The 24816-nt window shown below is 34.6% G+C and overlaps 1 protein-coding gene across 8 annotated transcripts; it reads left to right on the top strand.

Annotated features, from left to right (window-relative positions):
• Positions 1 to 381: 381 nt before the first annotated feature.
• Positions 382 to 22018, top strand: LOC148302657 (E3 ubiquitin-protein ligase RNF13-like). Of its 8 annotated transcripts, none has more exons than XM_088271274.1 (11): positions 382 to 458; positions 2910 to 3213; positions 8889 to 9061; positions 12519 to 12610; positions 14046 to 14148; positions 14600 to 14708; positions 15397 to 15571; positions 16495 to 16685; positions 17175 to 17284; positions 18248 to 18334; positions 19623 to 22018. In XM_088271274.1, the coding sequence occupies exons 2-11, from the start codon at positions 3112 to 3114 to the stop codon at positions 19852 to 19854; spliced, it is 1374 nt and encodes a 457-aa protein (XP_088127400.1). In that variant the 5' UTR covers positions 382 to 458; positions 2910 to 3111; the 3' UTR covers positions 19855 to 22018. The 8 variants fall into 8 exon arrangements, with proteins under 8 accessions (XP_088127400.1, XP_088127401.1, XP_088127405.1 ...); XM_088271275.1 differs by having other exon boundaries at positions 382 to 513; positions 19623 to 21526; XM_088271276.1 differs by lacking the exon at positions 382 to 458 and adding an exon at positions 536 to 749 and having other exon boundaries at positions 19623 to 21526.
• The last annotated feature ends 2798 nt before the right edge of the window (positions 22019 to 24816 follow it).

Below are 24816 nucleotides of genomic sequence, written 5' to 3'. Positions count from 1 at the left end.
CGGATACTCCACTACGCTTTTTTTTAGATAACTAACAAAACGGGTTTTCCTCTTATGTCCAAATGCACGAATCCTAACGCAAAATATTTTCCCTCGATAAAAAAGACTGTGTACTTAGTAATAATTTGTAGTCTCGTTCTAATATGATAATAATTATGTAGCGCACCATGATTTTTGTAAAGTGCAAAGAAAAGTCAATATTATTAAGTATTCATGCATTTTTTAAAAACAGTGTTTCTAACCTTTATTAGTCACGAGTTATTTGCAATGAAAAATTGGAACGTATTTTATATGCATCTGGCAGCACCAAACTGTTCAATGAATGATGTGAGCTGCCCTGTAATTTTGCTACGAATTTTAGACCATTTAGTTGGTATCACTATAAAGTGAAGTGGGCAGCGGGCTGTGTCGTGTTTTGCAAAATATGTCTGACGTCGTGCCGTGTGATGTTTTCTGAAGTTTGTTTACTTCCTTTGTTAAATTATCTAATAATAATGTTTTATTATGCATAAAGTAATAACCTTACTCCATGATTATCTCTCCTTATATTATATTAAAAATATGGCGTTGTCAGTGCGGGAGCTTGTCTATTATGAAAATTATTGCGTTTGACAAATAATAATAGTCCATGAAATTTTTTGCGATTTAATGATGAACAAAAAAACGTTGTCTTTAGTGAATTTATCGGGAATACGCTTTTGTTAATGTGTTACGAATAAATCGGTCTAAATTATAAGGAAATTATTTTAGTACGTGTTATCAAAAGTCATTATCATATTTGCATTTAACCTTTGTGTTCATTTTCGAAGAGCGTCGATCCTTAATCGGGATATCTGTTTAGTTTATTTACAACTTTATATGACAATCTTCTGTACATATGAAAAGATATGTAATAACCGCAATAAGTCGTTCTACGCCGTCCAATCAATAATATTAAGACGAATATGTGTGTATAAATACATCGTATTTTGATGGCGGAGTGACGTTTTTGTCATTTTAGTGAATCGTGATTTCATCTCCAGTAATTCATATTATAATTTACAACGTATCGCCAGCATAATTTATTGGTTTTTATTCACGGATGATTCGCAACACTTTATTTAATTGTTTGATGCTGAATAATGCACGGCTGCTTTGTTTTATTTAGTTGGACTTAAATACAGAATATAATCTTTTTATTTCCATATTTATGGTTCAATTAATTTGATTTATATTGAAATGAGATATGAAGATTCAGTGAAATTCAGTTTTAAAATGGATCAACCCAAATGTCAAATTTGAAACATCTTATTATATACGTACAAGTTATTAGTACATAGGTACTTTAAAATATATATAAATAAATATTTTTTTTTATAGTACATACTTGACTAACCGATTAATGTTTATTTCCCTTTTCGATGTAATAATGATTTTCAAAAATTCATTGTTGTGTATTACTTTTTATATTTTTGTGTGTCCTAAGTACTAGTGCAGGAAGTACAGTAGACTCATTTTACATTTTATCAAAAATTTAACAAAAACTTTATTTTGAACTTATAATTCTTCTTCAAACCCCAATGGTGCATCGGGCACTGCATCATATAAACACAGTCTTGTCTCAATCGTTAAAACATGAAGGAAAGGTGATCAGCTCTCCGCTTCAGGTACCATGCCAGGGTAATATTGAATAAATATTGTAGTGAAAAAATCTCTTATATTTATTTGACCCCCCACCCTGGGAACACGGGACCTCCAGAACGATAGCCGAGCATGCTGACCACTCCACTATGGAGGCGGACAAAAGCTTTTCAACTTACAATGTAAGTGGCCAGAGACTAACGATTTTAGAAATAGTGGTATTTACTAAGTAAAACATTAATCAAAAATGGACAGATTTTACCACAAAGTGACTGCCGAATCAATCAATGAAAAAATATTCTATAATCCCTGATTTCTTTGTTTTATGGGCTGCCGTAAGCCCTCTAATATATGATTGGCTAATATACATCCAATACAAGACCGTTATGTTAATAAAACGACTATCAACTGTTATTTTTTTGCTTTCTCGTGCAGAGACGGACTGTGTTATCTTTCTTTGTAATTATGCCATATTGATTTTGGACAATAATGTTTCTTTGCAATTTTAATCCATTTCCAGGTTAAAATTATGTGTACTCTGTGTATTTTGAAATTTTGTTAAATAAATTTGTAGGGATAGAGTAGGAATGTTTTATAGCAAATATGAGAATATAGTAGAAATTTGTCTTATCCACAACTAATGACGCATAGAACAATGCATTATGTAAATATATGTATGTAGTAAAAATTTATGTCGATCATCAATTATATTCATCTAGTCCAAGTAATCAGTATAAAGTAAAACAAAAGATTAGCAAAATAGCTTATTTGCGAACATTGATCTTTGCTTTTGGGCAATGAGTCACCCTTTTGCAAAAATAATATTATTTAGAATTTATACTTGTACCCGATATGCGGGACTGATCACCTTGCCGTTGAGTAATTAACAAAGTAATTCAGTTAATACTGCATCGATCTAATGTGGTCCTCTATGTACCATTAGGTTTTTTTTTTTTTTTTAATATTTGTGTTTTTATTATTTACACAAATATTTCAATTTCATACTATTTCTGTGAGCCTAAGCGGCTCATTATTATAAATAGGTATCAAATTATGGTAGAGTGGGTTCGAACCGAGAAACTCTGACTTAAGAGTCCGCGACACTGACCACAAGACCATAACCCGACACTTGATTGTAGAATTGAAAAAAATTGTAGAATTAGTTGATAAAAGTCAAAAGAAAAGGGATTAATAGTAGGATTGTGGGAGAAGATTACTCTGCCTTTGTGTAATGGGGAAAGGAAATGTAATAGTTGAAGTGAGATTTTCATGTTTTACTTCATCGATAGCTGCGGAATAAAATATTTCAATGATAATATGACAAGGAAAGTGGAAAATTTTGAATTTTAAACCGAGTGATATAAAATGTAAGTAGTTTCTATTGTTCTGGTGAGTAATAGTGAAGTTCTTGTCATGAGAATGGACATTTGAGTGTCGGAGCGGATATCACCGAAGCGTTGCAGAGAAGGTCCCAAGATACAAAAATCCACAATGGCTTTCCACTCTCTCCTATTGGTCATGGCCGCCTTATGCTGTTTTGAAACTGTCGCAGATGCAAACATCGTAGTCTACATTCAGGATCCGCCCAGATTCGTAAGTAAATTCAACATTTTCAATAATTCCAAAGTCGGACTTATGTTGCATCCGAGACAATTCCTTACCAAATAAGGTCTAAGCTGTTGTCAAGCCAACAAAGAAACATAAACTCCACAATTTATAATAATAAAACCCTTATCCGCACCCCAATGGTGCATAGGGCACTGTGTCATATAAACGCAGTGTTATATTAATCGTTTACACATGAAGGAAAGGTGATCAGCCCTCCGCTTCAGGTACCGGTCCATGTTAATATTGAATAAATATTACAGTGAAAAAATCACTTATATTTATTTTACCCCCCTTGGGAATCGAACCCGGGACCTCCAGAACGGTAGCCGAGCGTGCTGACAATAACACTACGGAGGCGGACACAATTTATAATACAATTTTTTTCTATTAGATACTGATGTTACTTTTTTCTATTAGATTTTAACAGCATTATGGTGGAACAAAATTATGTCTTTTACTTATTAGAGATTAAGAACATGGCCAAAATCTGTTTGTTTTTTGCAATGCTAGTTTCGACCACAGATTATATCAAGTTTTGATATTAATCCTATGCGTACCTAGTAGATTTCGTCAACATAACCATAAAATCTGTTGAATAGAATTGGAAAAATAAAACCAGGTAAAAATGTGTTCTTATGTTTTGATAGCCATTGAGATATTGATTATATTTATATAAGTTGATCTAGCAGAAAAAAGTTTTGTAAATTCTTTGAAATACGGTCAATGTCATTTCTCTTTATCTCGTATATCCTGAACACACAGCGAAAATCGACCAAGTAAAAAAATGACTTAATATGTCATTATTTCTGATTTTAAGTTAAGAAAAAAATTTAAAACCTTAAACTACAATGTTTGAGCGCATTACAAAAGAATTTGAGATACAAACTAACAAAACTCGAGAGATTTTATGAATTAAAAATGGGCTTATGTCGATTTTCATATGGATTGACTTGGATACTTTTGGCAGTGTGTCCACGATATCCGCTGTTATATTATGAAGCATTACTAGATTAGATTATATACTTTCAAACGATTGTTTTCTTATCTAGCGTTATTTGGTTATTTGCGTACATCACTTTTATTATAGGTGTATTTCCTGTCATTCATTAGTCGCAATAAGCATTAAGAGCTGCAAGTTTTCTATGACAGTGTTCTAACTTATTTTCCTACATTCTCAATTTTTTACTTTTATTTATTGTTAAATTAATGATTTGTTTTTATTAATTCTCAAATTTATATTGTATTATTTGTATTTAGTATAGTCACTGAAATATTTTGAAAATGTTGCCATCCACAAGCGCAATTAATTCCTTCTTTTCTGCCTTTGAGAAGAGGCCTGCAGAATGTAAAAATACCCTTCCTGTCTCTTCTCACATCACGCATACATAAAATTATTCTTTCACTGAGATTTTTCATATTGAATTCGCAAAGAAACGATAGTAAATAGTTTAAACTTCCATTAAATTTTGATATATCGCTTATTTTTTTGTTTTTATGACCTAATATTTTTGTGCCTAATCAAGTTCTATTTTCACTGGAATCTTCTTTATGATGCTCGATTAATTGATTGACGTAAACAAAAGTTTAAATTTATCTTATTGAGCGGTAGATAAGGATTTATAGATAGAGCCAGATAACGAAACATAATATTTTGTTTAATCAGTAAGGTTGTGGGAAGTCAAACACTCCTTTAGTGAAATGGTGTTCGATACTTTCCGTGAAGTGAATATCAAAATTGTTGCAATGCTAAAAAAGCTTCTGTGAAAATGTGGAATACAATTTCCATCTAAATAAAAATGTTTCTGTGCCAATTCTCTATGACAAACACATTAGCAAATATTTCACTTTAGTCGTAAATTTAGTGTGTTTTCTCCATCTGTAATTTTTTTATATTTTTAAGGAATTCTGACTTTTCGGATGAGATGTAAAAAGTGATTCAATGTGATTTAAACTTATTGATAATATTTCATTTCAATTCTAGGTTTTGATTATTTTATTATATTTTTCTGACTTTTTAAGGTGGTATCTTACAATTTGTCAACAAAAATCAAAAGTATTTATTTTGTACAATAGTTTTTGCATGTACAATATTCAGAATATGCAAAGAATGCAAGACTGAGATAAGCGTTATCACCACTGTTATTATGAATTGCGTGGTAAGAGAGTGCGGGTTTGTAGAGTAAACTAATGATAACAGAATGGGATAGCAGATTTTATTGAATTAAGTCGAGGAAGGCCGAGAAATATGAGGCATGTTCAAATGCACATAATATGAACTATAAATTGGACAAAATGAATTAACTACTCAAAGATGGAAAGGTTGAATGTTTAAATAATACTTGTGGAGTATGAGATGCTGGTTTGGAAGACACAGAGTCTAGTTTATACAGAATATATATTCAAAGATAAAGGGAATAGTATTATTTAACTAAAGAGTTCAATATAAATTGTGAAAAACTGATACTTGACTTTTTTTTGTATTTCTCACTGTTATTTAATTTAAATTTAAATGGCATAAAAGGGACAGTATATCCACCAAAGAATAACAATTCCAGGTGTCTCTTTTTTTCCTCGTTATGCCTTTGATTTTTGAATGAGCCAAAATTTAAAGTTACATCTTTTTATGGAAAAAAGTCCAATATTTTCTCAGAAGTTAATTTAAAAATGTATAAAACTATTTCAATAATATATAGATAATATAATAGATCGTTGACTGTTCCTACCAGGATGCTCTCTCGAAAGCTTTATCAGAATTTTATATTTAAATTTACTCGAGGAAATTCTTCTTTATGGTAGAAATAGAAACATGGATGATAATGTTATTATCTGTAATACAATGAAAAATTATCTGTATTGTTTTCAAATGCCCTAGTGATGACCTCCTGTCAAAACAATAATTGACTGCACATTTATTTGATAAACAAAATGAAATTATTGTCACAAATTAATATGTTTTCGGTTTACGAGATTCCAAATAATGTGCCCAGCAAAATCACCAGCAGTGCACTCTGTTTAGCTAGTTTATTCGTGAATTCTCTTCAAGTACTTGTAAATATGACTCATTGTGTAATATAAGGTATAGTGTATTTTATGTAATTTTCCTATAGTTATCAGAACTTTGAAAAGTTGACATCTCGAGTAAAGTGAATCAGAAAAACAGTAGTAATAAATAAAGTGGTATTGTGAACAGTAGACAAGTGATTCATGCGTGCAGGAGTGAATAGTGGTACTAAATTTAGACAAAATGTCTCCCGTCGTAGTGGTCAACCTGCTGCAAGTGTTCAAGTTGGTGGACTTGCAGATATACGTATGTCTCTACTTACTATTTATCAATTATGGGGTTATTCTCCTACTCCTTGTTCCCCTGCTAATACTAAATTCAGTCGAACAAGGATACCATGCGGACCAGTGAAATAAGAATTTTTGATGCAACTCTTCCCTACATTGTAATATTAGATTAATAAACCTTTGCTGTAGGGTTAACTAGGGAATTATTGCCATTCCTCAGTCATTAGTACCACTGACTTCATTTATAAATATTTATTCAGAAATTAGATACAGATTGATTAAAAAAATCCTTTTCTTACTGATGATTTCGGCACTGATTTTGTAATATTTAGGAATATATTATAATTTAATCCATCCTAAAAATATTTATGTATTTATAAGATTTAAGTTGTAAATCACTCATTGATGAGAGGGCTAATCTTTTTAGTATATCCTATTGGTGTACAATATATTTCTAAATTACTCTTGATAATAACTGATTATCCAGTACTTTTGCCAAAGGCGTCTTCAGTTATGTAAATATTAACCCACGACTGCCCCTAGGGTCTATATGGGCAGGAAATTTTTGGCTGCCCAGGATTTTTTTATTTTATTTCCAATATTTTATTTCGTTAACGAAAAACATTATTGGAAATTATAAATAACGGAATAAATGTATATATACAAAACAAGTGTTGCCAACCCAAAAAAATAAACGGTAGTCGATAATCAATAATATAATACTTTACATTTGGGCCCATATGGACCCTGTGGGCATTGGAGGGGTTTCCATGGCCTGGGTAGTTGAGAGTTAAATACAAATGATTATATATTTGCTGTTTATGACATGTCTTATTTGTAATAATAGTATGCAAGTAAAGATATGTATATGTCCATTTTGAAAATGACAATTAGGTGAAAGTGCAGTTGTCCATTATTAATTTTAAATTTTTTAAAAACAAAATGGAAATATTATATCATATTTAAAGCATTGAATTAATTTTAGGCTTTGTAGGAAGTCATCTGTTGTAATGTTTTTCTTGAATATAAATGACTTTTTAAAAATATTAAATTCAGCAAGTGGTTTTGTAAGCAATTGGTTTGATAGGGATTAAGACAATATTGTGTACACCCTTTGAAATATTAATGGATCCATATAAAAATATACTTTATACCTAAACCTACATTACATTGTTTATTTGTTAGCAAACTTAACTATTACATATCACTCACTCCTTTCAAGAACATCATAAATCAAAAAACTAGATTTTTCAGGAGAACGTTTTTAAAGTTAAAAAATATAATACAATGTATTAAAAATAAATATCAAGCCACTTGTGTAACAGATCTTTTTAGGTAAAACCTGAAGGTTATTTCTCCATTTGAAAAATATTTAGTTTATTTAAAAAAATAATTAAACAATACCTTTTCTTCAAATTGCAAAAACAACGATTTCTGCCCTGTAGCGGGTAAATATTATGTTAAAAATATGCCTCTTTTGCTGGGATATAGTACATTTTCTGGGCATTCCGAAAACATGCACAACTGAAAATTGACAATTTTTGATTTATGACGTTCTTGAAAGGAGTGAGCGATATGAGATCCAGTTTAATTCCCGTTAGACCTCATTTATTAAATATTTATTTTTTGTTAACTTAAACATTCATTTAGTATTACTCACCTGGTGTCCAAAGCACTACTTTAAACACTTTTGTAAAAATATGCTTCAAATTTTACTTGCTCATTTTTTTTCCATATCCGCTCCCTGTATGGAAATTTATACTTCAAAAAAAGAATAAAGAACTCATTTTTAACATTCAGTAGCGTATGGATGAACTAAATCATCCATACGCTAAAGAAATCATCTTTATACGGAAAATCATCTTTGCAATAAAATTAGTTGCAGAGTTACGAATGAGATGTTGCATCTGCGCCTGTAATTCAAGCGCTGTCAAATATATAACTCGACTGATACTGACATCACAATTAAATTTTGAAGAAAATATCTTACTTGTTTTACCAATGGTAAGAGATTATAAAAACATGTTGTTTTTATCACCATTACATTTTTATTGACAATATGGTATAATTTTTGGTGAATCTCCACTGTCTTGCTATGGATAATTAGTTGTGGATGTATGAAGAGTATTTATGACTGTGATGCAATCGCTCGCAAACAAAGTCGCATCTTGGGAGGACCTCTACTAGACTCCGAGGAGGTGAAGCTCTTACCACCAAGACAGTTCGTGAGCTACATGACTCATGTAGGTCTTGCGAGTGAGCTATGATACAGAGGGAGGTCACAATAGACCTAATATAGTCGCAGCGACATAAGGGATGCAAGATCCCTTGACCTCATTAAAAAAAATGAAGAGTATCGGTTTGATTTCCAGATAGAGGAGGAGTACCGCGACATGCCGTCGTCGTTTGGGAGCGTGATATCTCCCGAGGGGCTGCGCGGCTTCGTGGTGACGGGCGTCCCCCGCCTCGGCTGCACGCCCCTGGCGCCCCCGCCGCCCCCCAGCGAGCCCAACTTCACCGGCAAGTGGGTGGTGCTCCTCTCCAGGTATGCCCGTCTTGTTTATTCAACCTTTCCTTCCCGGTGATATGTATTTAATACAATTAAACTCTAATAATGAGAATATCCATATAAAATATAATTGAAAGCTCAGAATTTTTGTATTCTTCCGTAATATAATTACGTATTACATTAAAGTATTAATGGTTATTCATTCAAACCCTTATCCGCATCCCAATGGTGCATAGGGCACTGCATCATATAAACGCAGTGTCATCTTGATCGTTAACACACGAAGGAAAGGTGATCAGCCCTCCGCTTCAGGTACCAGTCCAGGGTAATATTGAATAAATATTGGAGTGAAAAAATCACTTATATTTATTAGACCCCCCTCTGGGAATCGAACCTGGGACCTCCAGAACGGTAGCCGAGCGTGCTGACCATTACACTACGGAGGCGGACAGAATGTATATAATGTATATTATAACAACCATTAATATTCTTTATTCATTTGTAACTAATAATATATGGTTATTATATGGTTATTATTATGGTTATTAACCAATAATATGCGGTTATTATTTTGCAGCGAAGGAAATAAATAATTTGTGAAAAAATCTGGTATAAGATCACCAATACTCAAACGTTTTCCAGTGTGTGTGCGTGCGTGCTGTGCTTTATGCACACGCGGCTTGATACTCTTTCTGCCAATCTTCGTTCAGTAGCGCACAAGTCGTCCTTCGTGACGGTTGTGTATATCTACCACAGCTATTGCTGTTTTTGTCTTCTCATTTTCAGATACCAGAGCTAACATTTCAAAATTGTTACATTTCAACTTCTACTATGGACATTAGAAGCACCAATAAAAAATATTAACATTTTTCCCGTTTTTATATCACAATTTTTATATGGTGTACAAATACATATCATCGTTTCACGCGGAAATTTTAGCACCGTAAGAGATAAGTTCTACTTCTTCTTTTTCTTATTGTAGGCCTGGCGGCCTGTTTTTAAGAGAGATTAGCCTCCTGCGACGTCGATTCCCAGCTATCGACCCATCTCTTTGGTGGTCTGCCCGGGAGTCGTCTACCATGTGGTTGGCCATACAGTGCAATGTGGGGGAGTCTGGATGGTTCCATTCTCCTCAAATGGGCATACCATTGTCTCCTTCGTTACCTTCCCCACCTAACCACATCTTCGATCTCGCATATTTCCCTGATCCTGGCATTTCTTATTCTTATTCTTAGGGACAAGTTCAATTTATTTTTTAATTGTCAAACTCACGCCTCTGAAGAGACTTAGGACTTAGTTTGCGAGTGCCATAGCCATTGCTGCTTCTCTCCTTTTCTCACACAGCAGGAATGTCCTTCACCCTGAGCTCCTTCATTTGTGTCTTCTGTATTTCATCAAATATATTAAACCGCGTACCCAAGAATCTGGACCGCTGAACTGGTCAACTTCCCATTGATTCTAGAAAATTTTCACCCTAAAAGCATTCTTCTCAGAGACAGAATTTTATGAATGTGGCTCTCCCAAAGTATTATCAAGTTTCAGTATTCTTACAATAGCCACTTATGGGATTGAGGCAAGAGCAGATACTTCCAGAACAAAATCTCGACTTCGAACCTCCGGGATGAAGACTCTCCGATCCATAACCGGAAACACATTGCGAGACCGAGTAAGAAATACCGACATTCGAAGTATGTGTAAGACGGAGGATATCGTGAGGTGGGGACGTCAACGAAGGCGATATTGGAATGAACATATAAACAGAATGTCAGAAGACAGACTTCCACGTATCGCCCTCCAAGGCGACCCTGAAGGACGCAGACCCTCAGGCAGACCTCCGAAAAGATGGAAAGACAGCTGGGAGTCGACATCCCAAGAGCGACATGCGGAGGCACAAACAGATCCCTAGGATCTACAAAAAGAAGAAGAAGAAGAAGAGTGTTCTTGAAGACAGTCCGAGCATGTAAGACTGAGATTGAGAACATGATAACGCTATTTAGATGATCTCTAAACATAACATTTGTTATTACAAGTTTTTTCCAAATAATTGTTATATTCTATTTTCAAATTTCATTATTTGATGTATCTCTCAAGTCAGAATGCAAATAACATCTCGTGCTAATGACACACAGAGGTCAATGGCTATTTTTATTTTGTATCCTATTATCAAACCGGTCTGTTTATCTTTAAATCTGAGAGTGGGATTTTAACATGTTTAAAAATGTACATTTATTAGCAAATATTTAAATAAACTAAGTCTACCTCCATTGGGTTGTTAAAAATTATGTATTTTTATTTATAATGCACCATTTAAAAAAAAAATTACCGCTCGGTGCGCTTTGGAACTATGATGCATGAGCTCCTGGTTCTCACTCACTTGATTCCCTGTAATATTGCCATTAATATATATATTTTTTGCTTTACGTTGTCTTTGTGTTACTTACAATAAAGATAATATCACATATTCTGATGCAGTGCCCTATGCACCTTTGGATAAGGCAGAAATATTGTAATGGGCAATAAATATTATAATATTATAATGTCAATAATGGGTAGAATTGGTTAATGTTACACGTGTGTAAAGTGATCACTTAAACCAGCCTATGACGGTCGTCAGCCCCGTAAATGCCCAGACTTCCATATTCTTATTCATCTTTAATGAAATGTCAAAAAATAATATGAAAAATAACTCCTATAATTGGAGATAATCCAGATTTGTGAACAAGTATTTGGACACACTCAAAATGTTTTGCATAAATATTAATTTTGTGGTAGATATTTTTGGCACTGCGATTGTATCAATATTTTAATTTTATAATGTCATTAGTACCATAATATTAGGATTTTTATTGATATCTCAACAGAGATAGTGGAATATATAAATCTGGGTATTTATTAGCGTTTAATACCTGTTATTAATTGATTCAAGTGATCTTTTTAAACACCGAGTAACATTCACGCTTCTGCCCCCGATTGAACATCCATGCAAACATCTGTACATATCGCTCACTCCTTTCAAGAACGTCATAAATCAAAAATCGTCAATTTTCAGTTATTCGTGTTTTCGGAATGCCCAGAAAATGTACTATATCCCAGCAAAAGAGGCATATTTTAAACTTCATATTTACCCGCTACAGGGTAAAAAATTCTGTTTTTGCATTTTTAAGAAAAGGTATTGTTTAATAATGTTTTTTTAAATATACTAAATATTTTTTAAATGGAGAAAAAACTTCAGGTTTTGCCTAAAAAGATCTGTTGCACAGTAAAAAGTTTAATAAGTGGCTTGATATTTATTTTTAATACGTTGTGTAAAATTTTTAAACTTTAAAAACATTCTCCTGGAAAATTTTTTGATTTTTGACGTTCTTGAAAGGAGTGAGCGATATAGTAAGGGATGTTTTCTCAGAAATATTCTTCACCTTTATTGAGAAACCTACACAAGTATTGGGAATTGCCTCTTGGTGATATTTACTAATGTTTTATTTGGATATTTCAGAGGCAACTGCACTTTTGAAGCGAAGGTGAGAAATGCTCAGGCAGCCGGCTTCGACGGAGTTATTGTGCACAACGTCAACTCTTCGGAACTCGGTGAGAAATATTTTGCTTCTCTGTTTACTCGAAACGAACTGTAAGATGCCGGTCGCATCATTCGTTATGTTAAAATGGCGACTTCTGGGCAAAGTAATGTTCTTTTATCATCATTTTAACATTACATAAACAAATGCTCAGTATAATTATAAAAAGAATAATAATATCGTTAATAAATGCAGTCAAACTTTCATATTACAATGTCAGTTAATTACAGTAAAACAAAATATATATTTATTTTTTAAGGCATTTTTTTCCTCATTTCTTTGAGTAAACTGTCATTTTAACTCTTACACATTTGGAATTTTGTTATTTTTTTTAAAATAAAGCACAGCTACAATGCAATACAAATTCTTGGGTAAAAATTGGTTTATTGCTGTCATATTCGACACAAATGTTTTATAATTTATATTTGAAGCAATAACTTTATGATTTTCCATTTTATAATTAAAATGTTTTAATTAGGTGTTGTTATGTGAAAATCCTAAATTGACATTGAAAAAATCTTTGTATAATAGAAATTAGTGTTAATCGGCATGACAACCTTATTACTACCGTAACAAGGCAATCGTTACGTCATAAAAAGATCTTTAAAAACTTGGCTTTGGACAAAAAGTGGTGAAAACTGCTGGATCGACGAGAGCCCTCAAAAATGTATTATTTCCTTTCCACCAAAACACAGCAATAAATATATTTAAATATTTGGTTTAGTACCGTGATTTATGATGTAAATATGAAGCTTATCATTTAACCTACATTCTAGACTAGAGTAATGATTACTAGATGTAATCAACTAATACTTCTGTAACGAAAATAGGATGGTGTTATAGTGAGATGTTATCGGTACGGTGTTTACTGCTTCATTTACATGCAAGACAATTGCAATGATAGTCTATTGGCCCCATACATATAGGTATTCCGAGACAACCAAATTTTTCAAGGCAATCCATGCTTTAGAATCGCTTCAGAGCCACTCGGGAGTTGGATTGGCTTGTCTATTACCTTTTTTAAAAAGAAAATTCCATTCAGCAGTCCATTGGTGACCACATTTTTTTTCAGTCTGAACAGAACATCTCATCTCGGAGAAGAGTCATCTGTCACTTATAGATTGTTATATAAATAGATCATAACAAAATAAAATCAACACAAGGACCTACTTAATCACTTACACTGTAAAAATGTATACAGCCATGAAAGAAAAGTTTTACATGGGCAACATCAAAAATGACATTTAACGTCAAATATATCAAGTCACATATATAGTTGAGCTGCCCATGCTATTATTCTGCTATTATCTTATGTGTGAACATATCAAGATGATGTGTTTTGTTGATGGCCCGACTCATGATTTAATTGCCTAAATGGACTGTTTTTGCAACTGACCCGCCTGTGAATTTTTCGTAATATATGATAACATTGTTTGCAATATTTTCAGAGGTCATGACGGCCAAGAATCCGGCTGGAATCAAGATTCCTTCAGTATTTGTATCGGCCGATACGGGAATTATCATCGATGGAAATTTTCAATATATGAATGGGTTAGTATGGGTTTGTTTATTCCATTTTCATTATAAAATAAAAGGTCTTGCTTGCATTACTTTGTATATGGTTATCATCAGTGCAACTCTTAGGAAATGGAAACGAATTGAAAATTTAAAATCTCAACTGTGGTTTTTATAATTTTTTTAAAATAGATTCTACTTAGACTCAATTAAAAAAAGTGTTTTTTAACCCCTATCTGCACCCAGATGGTGCATAGGGCACCGTATCTGGTCCATGCAGTTTTAACTTAATTGGTAATTACATAAAAGGTAAGGTGACCGGTCCTGTGCTCTCAATTCTCGGATTTAGCAATGGCTAGAATACTCGGGATCGCATACTCGCACTCGTACTAGCTTGTGTAATTTGTTCTCACACAGGCACCTTATAACATAATTTATAAATATTGTTTAAAGTTGCTTTTGCATTGTCAAATTTTTATTTTTTCAGATACTTCGTTGTCATCAACGGAGATATGCCGTTTGACATCAACACTCACCTCCTTCTGCCATTTGCCATAGTGGTGGGACTATGTCTTGTCATCATGACTGTCTTTATGGTAAGGAGCTTGATATAATTTAAGAAAACTGGCAAGCTTTGGTGAGCTATCTCCAGCCAACTGAACCCCTTATTTCTTGGCAACAATAATAATTGTGATAATAGGTGTAATTTTCCACATCAGTATCGCTTGAAGCATACTGTACATGTGATGGGGAAAATTGAGGGGCAGCTTGGTCCCGGCAGAAGGCTAACATCTTGGCTGCGCAATATAAGAGATTGGACCGGGATGAGACTTGTGGGGAGCTGTGGAAGACAGAGAAGCCTGACGCGGCACAGGAAGAAGAAGGTCTTTTTCCTCATTACTGAGGGTGTGACCCTTGTGGAAGCAATGACTCATCTCCAGTTCTCCCTCGACTGCGCTGCACGTAGCGCTCCAACCACCGAGGTGTCTGCTGCTGCCTTAACTTGATCAGATCTTCCTCTCTCTCTCTTCTTCTCCAGGCTACCGATCACAACCATTCGTTCCAGGCTATCCTAGTTGCCACGCGCAAAGAACTGGAGAATCCGTCAGGTACAGATATTGGCCAGAGTCAAGCCATCCAAGTGTAGTTCCTCGATGATGCGTCTAGCTGTCCATAGAATTCGGAGCATGTGCCTCCAACATCACATTGAAAGCGTCAATCTTTCTCCTTTCTGCTGCTTTTAGGAGAAGAAGATGGGTGTCATAATAAGGATTACCTTTGCAGGTTGTGAAATGCGTGCGGGACAGGCGGCGCGCGCGGCGGCACCGCCTCCCCGGCAGCGCGCTGAAGAAGATACCCACGGCCAAGTACGCCAAGGGGGACCCGTACGACATCTGCGCCATCTGCCTGGACGACTACGCGGAGGGGGACAAGCTGCGCGTGCTGCCCTGCTCCCACGGTAACTACACACTCCGCCACAACTCCACGACAGATTCATCACAGCCCGGAATCCGTAGCCCTCTCTCCACTCTTGTCGGGTGAATGGTAATGGCATGTAGATAGAAGTGAGCAAATTTCCTAACGTCCAAGTGACTGAAATCTAGCTACGGCTTATGCAACACCGCTTGTCATGACCCCCCTACTCAGGTTTCAACTTTTTAAGTTTTATAGCCTATGCCTACTCGTGAGTGGATTTACTCTTTATGTTTAAAGTTATTTATCTATTATTTCATGTAATTCATGAGTGAATTTCTAGGGAAAAACACTCGCTATCTCGCTAGAGGCATGAGTTTATACATTTCATTGATTCTAAGTTAGCAGTGAAGTTACTTAGGTTTATGATTTTAGTCTTTAGCAAAGGTGATGTCCACCTCCGTGGTGCAATGGTTACAAGTTAAGCTTCCGTGCTGGAGGTCCCGGGTTCGATTCTCAGGGGGGGCGGTGAACATAAATATTGGTGATTTTACATTCCAATATTTATTTTATATAACCCTGGACTGGTCCCTGAAGCGCTGGAGTGATCACCTTGCCTTCATGTAAGTAACAATCAAGTAAACGTTGGTCAACATGATGCAGTGCACCATTGGGTGGAGATAAGGGTCAGAAGAAGAAGAAGAGAGCTGTCACTTTATGCCAGTCCAATTAAAAAAAAAACATTAATCCCCTCCCTTACACGAATCAAACCATTCACCATTTAAATGACTGTCGGATGTCGATAAAGTTCTTCTGCGTTATTATGTTGTGTGTCGCTAGCAGTACTTTGGACGCTGCAATGTGATCCAAAATTTCAGAAAACCCAAAGGAACACTATCACTAGATCTTTTACCATATAAATAAGTAAGTACTGGTCGGACTGATGGTTGATTAAACGGAATGTTGCAGCGTACCACTGCAAGTGCATCGATCCGTGGCTGACGAAGAACCGCCGCGTGTGTCCCGTGTGCAAGCGCAAGGTGTTTGCGAGTGGCGAGCGGCGCTCCACGCGGCGCCGTGACTCCAGCTCCGGCAGCGACTCGGATGCGCCGACCGACCGCGCGCCGCTCGTGGCCGCCGCCACCGGGAACCGCACTCAGGTGAGGGATAAATTTGTCCCAATTCGGGCACTCCATTTATGTTACATGTCTCAAATACTCGAATACGAATAACTCAATTAGTTTTATTCGGTTCATCCCGTCACTATTTGAGGTCGGCGGGACTAAATGAATCTCCCAACTAGTTTTATGTTTAAATTGTAAAAGAAAAACACTTGTTTTTTACCTCTCGAGCTATATTTATTTTATTTTAACAACTAGTTTCTAGACTAGAAGCTTTACATCTTCAGGTCCAAATATAAACTATTAGTTTATATTTAGACCTGAAGATGGAAGTATAGCTTCCGAAACTAGTTGTTAAAATAAAATAAATATAACTCGAGTGGTAAAATACAAATGTTTTCCTTTTACAATTTCATCATGTGTTACCCACAACATGAATGCCGAAACAATAAATAAAATATTTTGTGTTTAGTTTTTTCTGAACATGCTTATCTGCAGCGTATAGTAAAGCGGAATTGTGTGTTTCAGGGAGGAACATTCACCCCGCAGAGTGTGAACCCGTTTGTGCGCTCCCAGAACCCTCCTTCCTTCTACGTGAGCGACGACCGCGACGAGTCCTCGGGCCAGAGCACTCCCAGGTGACTATCCTCTGCCGCAACCCGTCCCTTGCGCTTTGTGACCACCTTCGCTGTAACAACTCCACCGGTATAGGGACTGTAACTGCTTATTCAATCTTGGGCCGTGTGTTCAGGCGGTGATTGCGGATACTCTTCTGTAAACTAAGAGAATAATATTAATTTTTTAAAATTGTATGGAGATTGTTATATAGCATTAACAAACTAAAAAAATTAGACAAATGTATATATTCCAAGGCTTCTGTTGGCTAACATTTTCCTCCTCTGCGCCCCTTTTTTAACTGCGGTGATGGTGGGGTGTGCTTGGAAGTAAAAATGCGTCTACTGAAATCATGTGTTTATTGAAAAAGCATTTTTTAATTAAAATTTGAAATGCAGATAACAAAAAAACGTTGAGTTTTTAAAAAAATGATTTTTTTCCCTCCAAAACACGGTGTATGGAATCCAACAAATCAAACGATATAGACTGAAACATTCCAACAATACACAGATTACAACTCTCGTCTTTATCAAAATTTGTATTTTTATTTAATGTTATGAAAGGCTCCCAGACATAGATGAGCAGTTGCTCGACTGGGAAACTGGCTCATGGGTTTGATTCCCGCGTATTATAAAATGAGTGTAAGAAAATTGTTTTCAATAAATCTGGCCGTTTGTGATGTGTTTTTCATACTTTCCTTCCCTATCCTTTCTCTATTATCTGCTGCTGCTGATAAACCTCTAAAATAGTATTTTAAAATAGAGAATTTATAAAATAGAGCTGTTTTATTCCTTGAAAAAAATAATCACTTTAGTGGATGGGAAGTTGCAGTTTTACATTTTGTGTTTTGGTTGACTATAAGGCTGTGTATTGTTGACTGGTTACAGTCTATATTTGTGGAAGTTTTACAATCTCTGTGTTGATGGAATTACAAGCTCTATATTAGGCGAGTTGGTACAGTCTCTATATTGGTTGGCTTGTTGCAGACCCTCTCGCGTTGGCAGCTGGCCCACCACGGAGGTGTCCCGCGCGGTGCCCTTCCTGACGGGCGTCCTGAACCTCCGGGGGCAGAGGTTGGTCAATTTATCACCCGGTCTACTTCTTACATGTTTTTCATTCGCAAATATACATTATCAAGCGTTTTTCTCAGATTAAAAACCTGTTTGATTGATCAATTTTTCTATCTAGTATTCTTCTGATTCTTAATCACACCTAATACGTCCGTTTGTGGTCCTCTGATTGGTGTCGCGGACTCATGAGTCGGAGTTTCTGGGTCCGAATCCACTCTATTACAATTTGATATGTACCTATTTTTTTAATAACGGGCAGGTTAGGCTAACAATATAGTAAATTGAACACAAATATTTAACAAGAAATTCTTCTTCCCCGTCTTAGTCCTCATTACTGAGGGCTATGACCCTTGTCGAAGCAATGACTCTTCTCCAGTTATCCCTTGACTGCGTTGCACGTAGCGTTCTAACCACCGAGGTGCCTGCTGCTGCCTTAACTCGATTGGTCCATTGTGTGGGGATCTTCTCCCTCTCTTCCCCTCCAGGCTACTGATCACAACCGGTCGTTCCAGGCTATCGTGCAACGTGTCCAAAGGACTGAAGAATCCGTCGTGACAAAAAATAAAGGTATTATGTAATAATTTTCAGTTCACGATTGATCCCCTTGCCTTCAAATAATTTAGGATCAAGTTAACTGCCGATTAGCTATATGTCAGACAGGTGCGGTGTCCTATGAATCATTTTGCGCGAATAGAGGTATAAGAGATTGAATATACGAAATTGGACGGGCATCAGGACCGTCGAGGCGTTGTTTAGAACTGCCCGTGACAAGTACAATTACTCTCAAGTGATAGTCGACATCAGGGGACCTGATATGTCACAAACAGAAGAAGAAGAGGGTTTGATATTTCAGAATATACATCGCTCACTCCTTTCAAGAACGTCATAAATAAAAAAACTTTATTTTTTGAGAATGTTTTTAAAGTTTAAAAATATAATACAATGTATTAAAAATAAATATGAAACCACTTATTGAACTCTTTACTGTGCAACAGATCTTTTTAGGTAAAACCTGAAGGTTTTTCTCCATTTGAAAAATATTTAGGATATTTAAAAAAATAATTAAATAATACCTTTTCTTAAAAATGTAAAAACAACACTTTCTGCCTGTAGCAGGTAAATATTAGGTTTAAAATATGCTTCTTTTGCTGGGCTATAGTACATTTTCTGGGCATTCCGAAAACATGCACAACTGAAAATTGACAATTTTTGATTTATGACGTTCTTTAAAGGAGTGAGCGGTATGTCACGTGGCATACTCGCTATGTTATATTGTCTGGCTCTGTTTCAGGTCTGACACGGGCACGGATCGGCAGCAGCTGCTGAGCGAGGACCCCTCCAACTCGTATAGCCCCCCCCCTGACGTGGAGCAGATCTCCCCGGGCCGGCGCTCGGGCGGCATCCCCTACCAGCCCCCCGCCCCCTCCCCCTCCCCCTCCCCCCCGCCCGCCATGATCGGGGTGGCCGCCCTGCCCAACCAAAACTCGGACACGCTGAATTCCCACGGCGAATTCATAGTTTAGATTTCGTGGTTGAAAATATGCGCGATGGTTATAAAATAACCGTCACGCTTTTTGACCGTGTGCTGCGAGGAAGCGGCTCCCAAACGAGTGGCTTTAAATCGTATTTCGTCAATTCGGAACGAGTAACATGAAAAATTGGCTCGAAATTTACTTGTAATTTTTCACGATAATACAGAAATAATTTAATTCCTTATGAAAAATTTACACAAAATTTTTTATTTTTCTTAAATTTTTTAATTCTGATTTAAATTTATTTTCCAGACTTTTAAGCTATTTTCTTAACTTATCAAAAAAATAATAACCCATTTTAAAATTTTACAGTGAATAGTTTTACAACATTTTTTAAAATCTTCGAGGGAATTATGTTGTTCTGATGAAATTAGGTATAATTTTTTTATTTTTAAATCTAGTATTTTTCGTGTTTGAATTATCTAATTAAAAAAAAATCAAATTTAAACTTTGACTATGCAAATTTTATGATTATATAAAATACTATGATTATTATGTTAAATTGACAGTACTTTTATACATGATGCATGACGAATAAAGATTATGATAGAAGGATTTAAAATTATGACGTAATATGTTTGCTGAAGGTATTCAACGTAAGCACTTTATAATCGAGCAAAACCAAACAGGTATGGAAAACTAATCTCACTCCATTATAGAATCATTCTGTCTTAAAATGTTATCCATCTTTTTAACCATTTTTAAAGTATGGAATTTGGCAATGATATAATATATTCCGCTACTTGACTGTTAATGTTGAATATTTAAATACCGAAAATGTCACCACAATGGATAGATGTGGTGTGTACTCGATCCTTAATTACATAAAGGCGAGGTGTTAATTGGGTTAGCATTAACAGAGTGGTAGCGAAATCAGACTAACATATGCGTGTATAATTTTGCCATCTTGTGACGTTTTGTCATAATTGATTGGAACACGTAGTTGACCTCTAACAGTTTGAACAAAGTGAAGACTTTCTAGTGATTATGTGATAGTGGATAGTGGACCCGTGGCGCTTTGGAAGGCACTTTGCCATTTTGATTCACTCGCAATAACTTATATTTATCTTTGATACCATGCTAAATTATTGATAAATATGTGCATCGAAGCATGGGACAGGATACAGAAGGAATACTGCTGCATCTGTTGTTAAATTTAATTCAGAAAAAGTTGCTAACAACTAATACTTTTGATTCAATTTAGTGACTTTGAATATGTTTTTGCAGTTAGCGAGTTGTCGGGACAGAGCGTAATATTATATTTTATAAGATAGTTCCGGAGTGTTTTCCAAAGATTGTCCAGTCATTGAATGTAAATATAGCTATGTATACTATAAGGAAATACTTTAAGGTTTGCACCGTGCATCCATCTATTGGAGATTTTATTTAATTTAACTATAATTCCAATTTTAAAACTGAGAAAAACAATATTGATCTGTTTTTTTTTGTCGCTCTCACGGCTTGCGAAATGTTTGTCAAGTATAAAAAATTGCTCGGGAATTTGTCCTTCATTTAGTTATATTCCAGTCGCTAATTTTAAAAAATCCTTGAAAAATTATAATGCATCCAAAATAGTTTCCACAGCAGGCTTTGAACACATTATGAGACTTAAATGCCAAAATGACTCTTTTATTGGTTGAATTGATAATTTAGTATAAATAAAGAAGAATCCGATGAGAATATGATAGTCTGGGTATTTAGAGGGCCTACACTTCATTTATGCCAAGATATCAATTAAAATCTTGATAACAAAATAACTCCTAAGAGGGGCACAATCCGGACTTTGTGAACAAAGATCGGGACATGCTCAAAATATTGTATATTGTTATTATGAAGAAAAACAAAATTTGAATGTTTATTTAAGCTGCTCAGTCCAGTTATTTATTTAATTATTTTTATTTGTAATTATGCTATTTGGGGGCCATTTGCGCAGTTACTAAAACAATTGGACTAAGGTGAAACTGTACTGAACCACGACAGCACTGAGCTTAAAGTTTTGTTGACCTTACCGCAACTTATGCTCAAATCAATCATTTGCATACTTGTTATATTAGAAAGCTGTTTTACTGACCACCGCAATACTTGACTTTGAGAATATTGAATGTGGCCGATCTTTGTGATATACTTTAGTTTGAAACCACATACATGTGCAAAATCATCGGTCATTGATTGTCTCTGGAAGAAAAATAAAACAGTTCTATTATGTAGAATGCTTAATATGTATTGTGAAATGAGTTGTCACGACTCAATACTTTGTTTTTGCGGAATCCCGGTTTTATGTTGAGACAAAAGTTTAAACCATTAACTGGAATGTTGGAGCAATATCACAATGGAATTTGAGAAACAAATTATCGCTCACTCCTTTCAAGAACGTCATAAATCAAAAAACTTGATTTTTCAGGAGAACGTTTTTAAAGTTTATAAATGTAATACAATGTATTAAAAATAAATATCAGCCACTTACTGAACTTTTTACTGTGCAACAGATCTTTTTAAGTAAAACCTGAAGGTATTTTCTCCATTTGAAAAATATTTAGTTTATTTTAAAAAATACTTAAACAACACCTTTTCTTCAAAATGCAAAAACAACACTTTCTGCCCTGTAGCGGGTAAATATTAAGTTAAAAATATGCCTCTTTTGCTGGGATATAGTACATTTTCTGAGCATTCTGAAAACATGCACAACTGAAAATTCACGATTTTTGATTTATGACGTTCTTGAAAGGAGTGAGCGATATGTTGCAAAGTTTTTTTACATTATTAAATGAGCTTATACATAATAAAACACGGATTGACTCAGTCACTTTCCGCAGTATGCTCCGATATATGAATTGTACTTTTTTGTTGTTTATAAAATATATTTGAATTTTTTTTAGTAAAAATAAATTACGTATTGTAGGGTGCATTTTCTAAATATTATTTGGTCAGATTATAATAAAATAAAGTATTTGCTTAGTATTTAATTTTATTCAATACATGAAAAATAGATCTATTATCTCATTTTTACATATAATTTATTTAGAGTACCTTTGTAATTATGAGATTTGTTTTTTATATATTTTATCCATAGAAATTTCCGTTTTGACACAACACAGATTTTAATTTATTTTGAAATGTTAGCAATAGTCATTTTAGGTAAATTATTTTAAAAGAATTTAATTCACATTATATTACAGTTGGAATGTCAACAGTTAATACAATATTTCCATCAACGTTTTACGCAATAAAATAAAAAAAATCTCAAAGATAAAATACCATTTTTATTAATAGTTTTATGTTTTTTTTTGTATTTTATTATTTTTATGTGAAAATTCAGTCACTAAATGTGCAATTTTTGTACAAAAATACCCACTCATTTTTTTTATGTATATATTTTTTTGTGGTGGAATTGTTAAATTACCAACTTTTTAAATGTCTTATTTGAACATAATGTTTAAAATATCTTGTTTCCGTATATGAGAGCCAAGAAATCATAATTGTAGAATGGGTTAAAAATATATGTAATAGTAAATTCTTTTTCTATTTGAAATATCAATAGGAATAAACAGAATCAGTTTTTTTAACTTCAACATAACTTGCAATAATCCAGGTAATATGGATGTTCAGTAATGGGCAGAATGGCGAATGATACACAGTATAAAGTGCTTACTCGCTTTATGCAAGTAGCCAATGCCAGGTCGTTAGCCCCTGGAAATGCCCAGACTGCCATATTCCCTTTGTATTATATTTGACAACCCTCGAGGAGAGGATGGTATATGACCCTCAGGGGTGGAATCCAGAGTTTGAGTGCAATCAGTTGAAGTAAAGTGTCATGTCGTGATAGTTGCTCCAATGATCATTCATGATAGTGAGAGAATTTACATTCTGTATTACATTTGTCTGCCTCTGTAGTGTAATGGCCAGCACGCTCGGCTACCGTTCTGGAGGTCCCGGGTTCCATTCCCAGGGGGGGTCTAATAAATATAAGTGATTTTTTCACTCAATATTTATTCCATATTACCTTGGACTGGTACCTGAAGCGGAGGGCTGAACACCTTTCCTTTGTGAGTTAACGATCAAGATAACACTGCGTTTGTATGATGCAATGCCCTATGCACCATTGAGGTGCGGATAAGGGTTTGATTACATATGTTATCTACTTGAAAGCTTAAGTAAATAATTTAATACCTAAATGGTTTGTAACTTACTAATATATCTGTTATGGTTATTAAAAAAAAATGGTTTAAAAAAATTGCTGTAAATATTACAACTGATTGAAAACACAGTGGTCATGCTAAAAGGTCAAATCTTTCCAGTTTAACGAAACATACAAGTATTTTTTTTAATCTGTGCCCTGAATAGTTTGTATGAGCCAGTTAGGGCGTTTTGGCTCTTCTTTGTGCGGATTTGATCTAATTTTATAGTGAAGATAGTCTTTTTGAAAGCTATTATCGGATATTTTGTTAGCGAGAGCGCTAGAGTGTGTCGGTGCTCGTGTAGTGTATATAGATACATATTCTCTAAGGTACAATGTAAGGTGGACACTGAGGAATGAGTTACTCTTGATGTAATTATATAAAGAAATGTTTCTTTTATAATTTAAATTGTAAATTGATATTTTTAAATTTTAACAAGCAGTTTGTTTTATTTTATTTCTTGTTTTTTGTGCATACTCTAAATTTTATCATTATCTTTAATAAAATATTTTATTTAAATTTTTGCGTGTACATTATTATTTCCCCTTTCGTTCGCCTCTTCTAATGGTAATGGTTAGCACACTTTGCAAAACATACTACAGACCCTGCAGTACATTATTTGCTCTGATTTGTAAAACTACACATAAGTCTACAACTCTTTCAATGCATACAAGTCAAATATCATTGAAAAACATGAGAAGTATCAAGAAGTATGAAGTGGTTGCTAAAGAAATTTTAGTGATCTGCTATGTATGAAGATAGATATATCTAAAAAATA

The sequence above is a fragment of the Brachycentrus maculatus genome, unplaced genomic scaffold (genome assembly GCF_059751285.1).
Source record: "Brachycentrus maculatus isolate JH-2025_06_01 unplaced genomic scaffold, ASM5975128v1 h1tg000423l, whole genome shotgun sequence".
In the NCBI taxonomy this organism is placed as follows: domain Eukaryota; kingdom Metazoa; phylum Arthropoda; class Insecta; order Trichoptera; family Brachycentridae; genus Brachycentrus; species Brachycentrus maculatus.
This window is presented reverse-complemented; position numbering and strand designations above follow the sequence as displayed.